Source organism: Pipistrellus hanaki (assembly GCF_964339955.1).
Source record: "Pipistrellus hanaki genome assembly, chromosome: 9".
Taxonomy (NCBI): Eukaryota; Metazoa; Chordata; class Mammalia; order Chiroptera; family Vespertilionidae; genus Pipistrellus; species Pipistrellus hanaki.
The window spans coordinates 8,293,229-8,305,196 of NC_140511.1; the positions used below are offsets into that span (position 1 = coordinate 8,293,229).

The 11,968-nt window shown below is 44.9% G+C and overlaps 1 protein-coding gene across 1 annotated transcript; it reads right to left on the reverse strand.

Moving 5' to 3' along the window:
* Nucleotides 1–2,413: 2,413 nt before the first annotated feature.
* ATP5MG (ATP synthase membrane subunit g) lies at nt 2,414–9,716 on the reverse strand. The gene is made up of 3 exons (XM_084895649.1): nt 9,087–9,716; nt 4,149–4,309; nt 2,414–2,624 (listed from the first exon to the last, which is right to left on the reverse strand). Exons 1-3 carry the CDS (start codon nt 9,136–9,138, stop codon nt 2,526–2,528), a joined length of 312 nt encoding a protein of 103 aa, XP_084751775.1. The 5' UTR covers nt 9,139–9,716; the 3' UTR covers nt 2,414–2,525.
* Nucleotides 9,717–11,968: the final 2,252 nt, after the last annotated feature.

The following is an 11,968-nucleotide window of genomic DNA, read 5'->3' on the forward strand; positions in this document are numbered from 1 at the left end:
TCTTATTTTTCCATGAAGAAGAATATAGTACACGTTTATTGTTAAATGAAAATAAAGGAAATTTATTACCTGTATACGGTATGGCATTACGGTAGTTGTCAACACAAACCAGACAAACTGTGAATCCTACAGTATCAAGAATTTACTCATTTATTCAATGACAATCATGTCATCATCTTCTGGAACATCATAACAATCCAATTCCTGAATTTCCTGGTGAATTTGTGATTCTTTCAGAATCAGTAGACCAAATCTCTCATGTTTAGCGATAGCATTCTGAGACAGAGCCTAGGGGGGCCTTATTTTCGGGGGATGCCTTATATTCACGCAGAAGGAAACCTGTAAGTAGGTCTTATTTTCGGGGAAACATGGTATGTATGTTTAGTTATTGAATGTGCTCTGGTCAGTGTGGCTCAGGTGGTTAGAGCATCATCCCACACCAAAAGGTCACAGGTTTGATTCTCGGTCAGGGCACATACCTAGGTTGCAGGTTTGATCCCTGGTCGAAGATCTCCAACTGACATGTCTCTCTTACATCAATGTGACTCTCTTCCACTCAAAATCAATGGAGGCTGGCCAGTGTGGCTCAGTGGTTGAGTATAGACCCAGAAATGAACCAAGAGGTCATGGGTTTGATTCCAGTAAGGACACATGCCCAGATATGGGCTTGCTTGATCCCCAGTAGAGGTGTGCAGGAGGCAGTGGACAGTGTTCCCTCCTCATTGATGTTTCTGTCTCTCTATCCCTCTCTCTTCCTCTCCCTCTAAAATCAAATAAAAAAAAAGTCAATGGGAAAAATATCCTCAGGTGAGGATAAAAAAAAAAAGTTACGGAATGCTTTTTGAGAAGTTTCAATTTTGACCATCTGTGTCTACTGCAGAAGCAGCGTTAGACATTGCTTCACATCCCAGCAGAGCGGGGATCTCTACGGACAGCTTATCTACATAAAGCCTAGGTGACTGTTACGACTGGTCAACCAGTTGACACACACTGACCACCTGGGGATTCAGCTCAATGTGGGAGCTGCCCCCTGGTGGACAGTGTGCTCCCACAGCCAACCTCCCAAGGCCCCTCCCTTGGCTGGCCAACCTCCTGCAGCTCCTCCCCCAGGACCCGGTACCCCCATCCCATCCCTGGCCAGCCCACCTCCTGTAGTTCCTTCCGGCAGCTGGCTGGCCCCCATAGACCTGGACTGCCAGCCAGGCCCGAGGACTCTGCCGTGCATGAATCCGTGCACCGGCCTCTCACCTACAAAGCTAAAGCAGCAGTGTTCCAATTGTAGTGGGTAAATCTGGGATTGACAAGACAGACATTAACACTAGTAAAGGATGAATTCTACATTGTGAGCAAGATGCTTTCCAATGTACAGTCATCTTTGGTTACCAGCAGCTAGTACTGCATGTTCTGCAGGGTCTGCAGGAGTTACAATGGATTGAGAAAGTACCAGCGAGCCTTTCAAAGACTCCCCAAAGAGCCAATGAATGATTAAGTCTCAGTACTATGGCTTAAGATGATAGACTGATAACTAAACTTGTTGTTAAAGATGTTATAAAAAAACAAACAGCCGAAACCGGTTTGGCTCAGTGGTAGAGCGTCGGCTTGGGGACTGAAGAGGCAGCTGATCGATGTTTCTCTCTCATCGACGTTTCTAGCTCTCTATCTCTCCCCCTTCTCTCTGTGAAAAATCAATATAAAAAAAAAAAATTAAAAAAACCCCCACACAAAACAAACAAACAAACAAAAAACCAAAAAAACCCCCCAAACAGCCGAAACCGGTTTGTCTCAGTGGATAGAGCATCGGCTTGGGGACTGAAGGGTCCCGGGTTCGATTCCGGTCAAGGGCATGTACCTTGGTTGTGGGCATATCCCCAATAGGGGGTGTGCAGGAGGCAGTTGATTTTTATTTACTCTCTCTCATTGATGTTTCTAATTCTCTCTCTCCCTTCCTCTCTGTACAAAATCAATAAAATATATTAAAAACACAAAAACAAAAAAACCACCAAAAAACCCCCAAAAAACACACCCAAACCTACCCCACCAAATACCCCAATATTACATAGAGGCTGTCAAAAGGTCTTTCTCTGACTTCAGCAAAGAGAAATCATCCAAATTTTATTCTTTAACTACTGATTTAACTCTAAGTTAGTACAATTTTTCCTACTGCAGCAAGTTCTCATTTTCTTAAGGCCCTTTCTGGAAATAAAATGTCTTATTTCCCACCTTCAAGTTAAAATGTTATCCTCATAAATATTATGTATCAGGTTGGTATATTCACTTAGATGCTTTCCATATTTCAGTATAAGCAAAAACATGTATTTAGAGCTACTGTATATTAATTCTTAAAGCAAAAGACAATCCAACCAAATATCAAGAGAAATTAGGACCGCTCCATGCATGTTTGATACAGAAAACATTGATTTTGACATATCTCTTTTTTATTCAAATACCATTCTGATCGCTCACGGTACAAGAATATTCAAATAATAAACAAAAAAACCAACACCGCAGGTGTTCAAGATTGGTTTTTAAACATTATAGCCAATGATGTTGCGCTTGCCGATGATCTCGCCGACATAAAACCACATCCACACCTCAGTGGCCACCAACCCATTCAGCAGAGCTTCCTGGGGGAGGGAGGGGGCAAAAAAGGGAAGCATAAACTTTACTGTACATCTTTTTGTTACATATTTAAAACTATTATTTTATAGGATTAAGTGACAGAATATAAGGATGCCATAAAATTAGAGAGCAGTTTTAGTCAAAGTCAAGAATTACTGATGTTAACTCCGTTCATAAACGCAGTTATGTGAGGTAAGTAGTTCAGACTTACACATTCTTTCAGAGCAGCCTTTAATGATCCGAACTGACGTAACACTTTCGTTATTAGTTTATGAGACACTTTATAAGCTCTAAAACAACCCACATCCTGGAAATAGCTGACACATTAAGACAGGGCATTCATAGGAAAGGATGGCTATGGGAAGAAGGCAAGTCTCTGAATAGATATTTCTGATAGAGAAAAGTCTGTTGAAAGGCTCTGTTCTTTAGACATTTTTATTTACTTATTATTTGCCTTAATTCTTGTAATTATTCAGTTTCACAAATCAATGTTTTACTGCATTGAGAAAAAGTAAATAGATAGTTCCAGAAAGCACTATTACATGTAAGTGCAAATATGGATCTTGAAATTCTAATTGAAAAAACTACCCTTCCCCTTTAAATTAGACCAGAAATACTGGAAATTTCCTGGGGGAAAAAATCCACATTTTTCAGGATGTAGTTTCTTAAGTCAGCAATAATTTAGTTATTTAGGTTTTTTATCCTACGCTTCAATCATAAAGCAACATAAAATTTAAGTTCCAGCCTGGTTAGCCTGGCACAGTGGTTGAGCATCTGTCTATGAACTGGGAGGTCACAGTTCAATTCCCCAACCTGGTTGATCCCCAGTGGGGGGCATGCAGGAGGCGGCCAATCAATTATTCTTTGTCATCATTGATGTTTCTGTCTGTCTCTCCCTGTCCCCTTCCTCTCCGAAATACAAATATACTAAAAAAATAAAAAGCAGGTTCCAAAATCTTATAATGTTTAGATTTTATCTTCACACAATTCAATAATCCTTTATAACATATTATATGCTTGTTAGGTTTTGATATTTTTATCCTTCATATGAATGTCAGCTACCTGATTGTGATATATTCTAAGAGATCTTTTGACCACATTGCAGATGAAAAAAAGTACAGAATGAGCAAAGTAAGCCATTCTATTTTAGTATACTAACCAAAATTGGAAGAGAAAAATGTTGCCCAGTAAAAAGTCACTTTTTTGTTACAGCAATAGAAAAGTAAGATATGAAACAGCCCAATCAGTCAGCAGTCAAGAGATCATCTCTCATTATGTTAGTTTCAGCTTTCCTGGGAAATACATATATTAATCAAAACAATCAGAAAAATCCCAAGGAAAGACTTTTTCTTAATGCATATGCTATTAGTTAATTAATTAACCCTCACCTGAGATATTAAAAAAAAAATTGGTTGTGGAGAGAGAAAAAGCAATTGGCTGCCCCTGTTTGCACCTCTTTGGTGTGCTGGACGACACGCTAACCAACGGAGCCCCCACCAGGGCCAGACCGTTTCGTAGCACATCGTTACCTTAACGGTGAGCTGTTTGAAGCTTCCAGTCTGAGCACTCCGGACTATTTTTTTGATGCCTTGAATAGCTGTAGGGATCTCAGCAGGGGTTGGAGGAATCAGCTCAACCTTGGCATAGTGCCAAAATGTGGCCAGTCGAGGCTTCGAGTAAGTCACGGCAGCTGGAAAACAAAACAAAACAAAACAGGATGAACTCACCAGAGACCGAAAGAGGCAGATGCGTGGGCTGGACACACATTTATTCATTCACTGCTGGCATCAAACGTGCACCTGGAGTGAAGGTCAAAGTGGCTCCCCGGTAATAAGGGCCTTTTAAAGATGCACAACACCTGTGTCACAAGGAAGTTCAATCAGGCAGGAAGTATGTGCACCTTCAATTATGCCAGACTTCACCAGTGGGCAGCAAGTACTGTTTATTGATGTAAATATATTTTATTGATTTTTTACAGAGAGGAAGGGAGAGGGATAGAGTTAGAAACATTGATGAGAGAGAAACATCAATCAGCTGCCTCCTGCACACCCCCCACTGGGGATGTGCTCGTAACCAAGGTACATACCTTTGACCAGAATCAAACCTGGGACCCTTCAGTCCACAGATCGACATTCTTTTTTTAAAATATATTTGATTGATTTTGTACAGAGAGGAAGGGAGAGAGATAGAGAGTTAGAAACATCGATGAGAGAGTCATCGATCAGCTGCCTCTTGCACACCCCCTACTGGGGATATGCCCGCAACCAAGGTACATGCCCTTGACCGGAATCGAACCTGGGACCCTTCAGTCCCCAAGCCGACGCCCTATCCACTGAGCCAAACCGGTCTCGGCCACAGATCGACATTCTATCCACCGAACCAAACTGGTCAGGGCACTGTTACTTTACTTATTTGTGAACCAGAGGCCTGGTGCACGAACTCATGCACGGTGGGGAAGGACATGGGAGGTTGGCCAGCCCACCCCGCCTCCGATGGCCACGGGCAGTTGGCTGACCAGCCCCACCCCCCCGTCGAACTTCCAGTGGAAGGGACAATTCACACATTTGCCTTTTATTATATATGTAAAGTTATTAGAAGTTGGACTAAAAACAAAAAAACAGCAGCAATGTAACACTTTCTTGGCAGAGGCATCAGAAAATTTGGAGGGAAGAGGTACAGGTGAGGAGGAAAGGAGCTATGCAGAGGGCACCCTTCAGAATCAGATTAAAACTTGTCACAATACTGGCCACAAATCCAAATGGAACTGTCCATTAGCATCCATTTTTGGTATCCTTATCAATACTTGCTGGATTAAATCTTTCTTTAAAAAAAGCACTGTAGATCCTCCTTCAATACATCACAAATAATAGAAAACCTACTTGTATTGTTAAGAGCAGCCAAAAGTATTACCAATTCCTCAATGTATTTACTATTTCAGGAAAAGATTTTTAACAACCAGTGTGTAGATGGAAGACTATGGTAATGATTTCATCAGGAGGAAGACATTTTATTAAAAAAAAATTACAAGACAAATGTAATAAAAGCATAAATGCATGAGCATCCACAAAGTGTCTATTATTAATTGCCTGTATTTAATATTTCACGACTCTTTAGAATTACTATTTCCTTCATCCTCTGTGCTTCAGGCTATGGGAAAATACATTTTAAAACCGATTTTATGGAGAGGGAGAGAAGGAGCAAGGGAAAAAGGAAGGGAGAGGAAGGAAGAGAGTAAACACTGATTTGTTGTTCCACTGACTTGTGCATTTGTTGGCTGATCCCTGCACGTGTCCTGACCGTGATGGAGCCTGCACGTTGGTGCGTGGGGACGATGCTCCAAACGGAGCGACCAGCAGGACAAGGGGAATTTTAAGTAGACACAAAGTTCTAAGAGAGAGTTCTAAGTAGAGCGGCAAGGGGCCGAAGACGGGGCTACCAGGAAGTACAGTCTGCCTGGCCAGTGTGGCTCAGTTGGTTGGGCCTCACCCTGTGCACACCAGGTGGCTGGTTTGATTCCTGTCAGCGCGCATCCCCAGTAGGGGGTGTGAGGGAAGCAGCTTATTATGTTTCTTTCTCTTCCTTCCTCTCTTTAAAAATCAATACAAATATATTTAAAAAAAGTACAAAGTCTGTGTAACTCTTTAAAATTTAATCTTAAATTTCACCCTTAAACAGAGAGGAAGGGAGAGGGATAGACAGCCAGAAACATCCGATGAGAAACATCAATCAGCTGCCTCCCGCACACTCACCACTGGGTATGTGCCTACAACCACAGGCCAATGCTCTATCCACTGAGCCAAACTGGCCATTCATATGAATTTATGTTTAATATATAAACAATCCTATATAATAAAACCCTCATATGCAAATCAACCGAATGGTGGAATGGTTGCTATGATGCGCACTGATCACCAGAGGGCAGATGCTCAGCGCTAAAGGTGCACCCACCCCCTCCTCAGGGCCTGCGAGCTGGTGGTGCCAGCGGGAGTCCCCCGATTGCCTGTTGGCCCACACATCAGTGCTGATCGCTGGCCAGGCCTAGGGACCCTACTTGTGCGTGAATTTCTGCACCGGGCCTCTAGTTGTGTGTGTGTGTGTGTGTGTGTGTGTGTGTGTGTGTGTATATGCTCATGTATACACAAGGTTTAGTGTGTACACACATACCCTTGTTCACTAAGAGGGCCTAGAACAATTATATAACTTAATAGCAGGGGATATATTCAGTGTCTAGCTTTTAGTTTAAAAAAACCATTGTCCAATAAAAAGGAACTATCAATGGCTGATTCTAAGGCGGGGCAGGGAAAATAAAAGATGAGCCTGAGGCATCCTGTAGTACCAGGAAGTAAAGGGGGCAGTCAGAAGGACAGAGGTGCCAGACTGAAGAGTTCTCAGTGGTCAAAGCTGCAACAATCTGAGCACAACAGAAAGAACATACTTCTGGCCCTCGCTGGTGTGGCTCAGTGGATAGAGCGTTGGCCTGGGTCCTGGGTCTGATTCCTGCCAAGGCACATGCTTGGGTTGCCTTAACCAAGTGATGAAAGCTAATTTCACCTCTGACATTATACGAATATCACACACATCCTGGTATGTGACTAGAGCACTTCCCTTTTGTGGTATTCTTTCTCAAAACCCGTAGCTCCAGACTAACATTAGACAAAACGAAATTGGAGACCAAGCTTACCTACACATACTTACAGATACCTTAAAACTGTCAAAGTCATGAAATATTGGAAAACTGTCACACCACAGGAGGTAGGGAGATGGACAAAATGCAAGGTGGCACCCTGGAATGGCTCTTGTAACAAAAAGATTAATAAAAAAATGAGTGAGCCCTAGCCAGTGTGGCTCAGTGGATAGAGCGTCAGCCTGCAGACTGAAGGGTCCAGGGTTTGATTCCTGGTCAGGGCACATGTCTGGATTGTGGGCTCAATCCCAGTGTGTGGTGTGCAGGAGGCAGCTGATCAGTGATTTTCTCTCAAAGATGTTGCTATCTCTTCTCTCACTTAATCTCTGAAATCAATAAAAATATATTTTAAAAAGAAAAGGGTGAAATCCAAATAAAGTATCAAGTTTAGTAAAAAGGAAAAAAAAAGATACTCTGAACTTTGTGGGGAAATTTAATGCTAACATTACTTATTTGTAAGATTCTTTGTCCTTCAAGGGAATTAACAGATACGGTAATTTTAATTAGTCATTTAATATTCACATTTCATAAGCTGAGTTATATTATAAAGCAAAATATATTTCCACTTTCACATTCTGACCCCAGTTGACTTCTTCTTTCTTAGTACTTTTGTAAGAATAACCATCATTATCTTCCAATTATTCACAATTGAGGAAAGAATTTACCTATTTCATGATAAAGTTATTTTTGTATTACCTTTAATTTTTGGGTTTTATTATTAAAATTCACCCACACACACAATCTAAATGATGTGAAAGCCACTTGAAACTTAAAAATCTTGCCTCACATCATTCGAAGTCCAAAGAATGAAGCCCTTATTCCTTCTATCTTTATTTATGTAAAATTGTAGAGCTTTGTCATACAGATGCCTTGATGATCTCAGAAAGTTGCAATCGTAAGTTCTTTGGGAAAGTGTGTAAACTAGTAGACTGCAGGAGAGAATAGTTATTTATAGCATCTGCCACCGTAAGGCCTTCACTCACTCATTCATTGTCTGCCGAGGGAGGAAAGGCAAGAGAGAATAAGTAGAAAATACCAATAACCGTGTATTTTAAAAAGTCTATTCACATGTCATAATCAAACGTGAGCGAACGCTACTGAGAGGTCCGCGCTCGGCCCAGACTGGACGCCTCCACCTCGTGAGAGCGCTCCTGGCTCCGCGTTCCCTCCGGGATAGGCCAGCCGCCTGGGCCCGCGCTCCGCACCGCCGAAGGGCAGGGACCGCCGCCGGCGGCCCGCGCGGGGGGCTGACACACTGACCTCCCGGCAACGCCGCGCCTTTTCAAACGGAAACACCCCCGGGTGCTCAACTATAGGAATGACTAGTTTACAACCCGTTTTTATGATTACTGGGCCAGAGACATTCGTCCCTGAAATCCAATTCCACCTAAAAACCCTCCCAGGACCGGGCGTGCTCAGTGGCTGAGCACTGACCTATGAGCCAGGAGGTCAGTCCGGGTCGGGGCACAGGCCCGGGTTGCAGGTTCGACCCCCCCAGTGGGGGCGTGCAGGAAGCAGCCAGTCAATGAGCCTCTCATCACTCATGCCCCTCTCTCTGAAATCATTAAAAACATATATTTAAGAAATCCTCCCAGGATCTGGCCAGTACAGAAAGCAAAGTCAACGTTCACAAAGTCACGCAGCCTGAAGAGCTTCTGCACCGTGAAGCGGACGAGCTGGCGAGGCCCTTTCTGTCCCGCACACACCGGGCCCCCTTTCCCAGGGGTCCCCGCAGAGCCGCGCCCCCACATCCCCACCCCAGGGCAGGCTCCGCCGCGCTCACCGTTCACCAGCGCGGGGCCCTTCTCCGCGAGGTTCCGGACAAACTGGGCCATGGCGCCGGGAGGGACACTGCGGCCTGAACCGCCGGCTGAAAGTCACCCTCGCAAGGACCCGCCGAAGGACCCCGCTCCGCGTCCAAGGTCAGGCCGTCCTCCTCGCGCCGGCCCACGATACTTAGGTGTTCCACGGCTCTTCCGGAATCCAGCTGGTAAATATATCTTCTTCAGCCACAGAGGAACGAGGGCACGAAAGGGCGAGAGTCTTCGAGGAGAACCCAGAATTCCCGGACAAGCAGGCACTTCTTGGGGCAGCCGCCCGGAGCCGGAAGGCAGTGCGTGCGCCCGGAGGCTCTCTGTACCCGCCCCCACTCTTCCGCCCCGCCGCCGGGAGCCGGAAGACGGCGAAGGGAGGAGAGGCGCATGCGCCCTACGGTTCTCGGGACTCGTTCCCCACTTTTCCGTCCCGCCGCCCGGAGCCGGAAGACAGCGAAGGGAGGAGAGGCGCATGCGCCCTGCGGCTCTCTGAACCCGTTCCCCCCACCCCCACTCCCCTCTTCCGCTCGGAGCCGGAAAACGGCGAGGGGAGGTGGGGCGCATGCGCCCTGCGGCTCTCTGTATCCGTCCCCTACTCTTCCGCCGGAAAGGTTCCTAGGACCCGCCGCCCGGAGCCGGAAGGCGGGAGGGGAGGAGACGCGCATGCGTCCTCGCCTCCTGACTCCTTGGACCCGCCTCCATTCTCCTGCCCGAGGTGCTGCGCTTTGGAGAACGTAGGGAATGAGGGCTTGCGCTGACCCTTGTACGCCAACGCGAGCGCTTTACAAAGCCAGAGAGGCTCCGGCTAAACATGTCAAGTCCGGGGCAGAGCAGGCGCCCCACAGCCTTTCTTTAACTAATGTTCTGGGATTCCCGTTCCCCCTCGTCCTCTTACCAGGATTGGAATCCAATTCCACCAAATCCCTAACCAGCCCCGGGAAACTATGCAGATATGAGGTACAAAATCACGTTTACTGAGGACTCCCAGTATGCCAGGCACTTTGGAATATAAATAAAGTCTGTAAGTTAATAAACGGCCACGTAGCTAGTGAATGGCAGAGACGGGATCAGAAGAGGTAAACAGACAACATATCGGTTAGGCGGGTTGCTGACCTGCAGAACGTTGAATTGATGTATAACTGGACGACTACCACAGAGTTGAAACTTTATAATTGAACACGACTGGAAGAAAACATGAAGTAGGGAAGTGGCACTTGAAAAACAAAATTATAACTACCCCGGGGAAAAGCCTGAGAAGTAAAACTTTTGGGTTGATGGAATAGAGGTGGGAAGAAAAATTAGGAGCCAAGAGCAGGATTTCAGTGGTATAATTCAGCTGTCTTAAACAAGAGAGAGGTCAATTAAGGATGGGGAAGTTAACTTGGAATATGGAAACATTAGCTGGAGCAGTTTCAAAAAATTATAAGTCAGAGTGAATGAAGAAACATGGCTATAAAGGAAAACAAGTCAGAAAACCAAACGGATGTGGAGGTCAAAGGAGAGACCTAAGATAGAGAAGGGGGTTGATATCCGGAGGAGGCAAGAAAGGAGGCTGGAGGGATTAGCCCTGGAAAGGGGCCTTTTCCACAGGTGGGGTGATGGGAGAGGATTTTTGAAAGTGAAAATTCTGGGTCTATATCTTTTAAAAAAATATATCTTGTTGACTTTTTACAAAGAGGAAGGGAGAGGGATCGAGTGAGAAACATCGATCAGCCGCCTCCTGCCCTCCCCCCAGTTCCTCCCCCCCCCCCCCCCACGTGCCCGCAACCAAGGTACATGCCCTTGACCAGAAATGAACCCGGGAACCTTCAGTCCGCAGGCCTACGCTCTATCCTCTGAGCCAAACTGGTTTCAGCTGGGTCTATATCTTTCTAGTGAATTAGAAGGCAAGGTCATCTGAGCGTGAAGGGTAAGAATGTGAGAAAAGAGGTTGGAGTTTGGAATAGCTATTGAAGTTAGGGACACAAAGTTTTGGGCAATGTTAGAAACCACAGTTTATGGTTGCATAGTTCTAAAGATTGTCATCTTTCTCCAACAATGGTCTGTAGTTTGGATATTGGGACGGGAATGGTTGGTTTAACCGAGGCTGAGGTCTTGCAAGGCAGAGAGTACAGAAACACCGGGCAAGGGGGGCATGAAGTCAGTGATTGGAATGAAAGACAGGTTAGGCTAGATAAAGAAGGAGGAAGCCCAAAGGGAACTGATTAGGAGGCTCACCTTCAGAGAGAACTACAGGTTACCTGCTAAGGCAGAGGAGGTCAGCCGGTCACAATCTGAAACTACCTGGAACAAAAGGGAAGGTCAGAGTCCTTTAAACTGCCACGAGCTTTTAATACTGTAATAAAGGAAGTGATGACAAAGGTTATAAGTTAGGTATTCATTTATTAAATACAAGCTTTGAACAAATACCCCCAGGTTAGAGTGACAAGGAATAACCTTCCTGGAATGTTTCAGAGCACAGTTATGTCCATCAAGTTTTATTTCAGTCAACCTTTTTGTTCTTCATTTTGTTTAGTTTTGTCTTTAAGTTCGTCTCCTGTTTGGCTGGTAGAGCGTGTGCATTATGTATTTGTGTCATCAACAGTCCCGCCTGGGCGCCTGGCTGACAAAGGCACCCAGGCCACTTACCAGCGTCAAATAAAGTAAAGCTTCTGTAGAGTGTGAAACCTTTAATAACATTTCTTTCAGGTTTTACATATCCATCTTAAAAAACCCAGATTGCGTGATGAAACCTATTACATTTCCCAAGTTTAGTATTACCCTCTTAGTAAGACTATTAGAGCTGATTAAGGAGTCTCCATTTTCCTATCATACTCCAGCAAAGCCAACACAGCAAACTAAGTATGCAGTC

Coding starts and splice junctions, on each gene's coding strand:
- ATP5MG (XM_084895649.1), bottom strand. CDS start 9,138: ATGGCCCAGTTTGTCCGGAACCTCGCGGAGAAGGGCCCCGCGCTGGTG. Junction 4,310..9,086: donor GGGCCCCGCGCTGGTGAACG/GTGAGCGCGGCG, acceptor TTTGTTTTCCAG/CTGCCGTGACTTACTCGAAG. Junction 2,625..4,148: donor TCAAACAGCTCACCGTTAAG/GTAACGATGTGC, acceptor TCCCTCCCCCAG/GAAGCTCTGCTGAATGGGTT.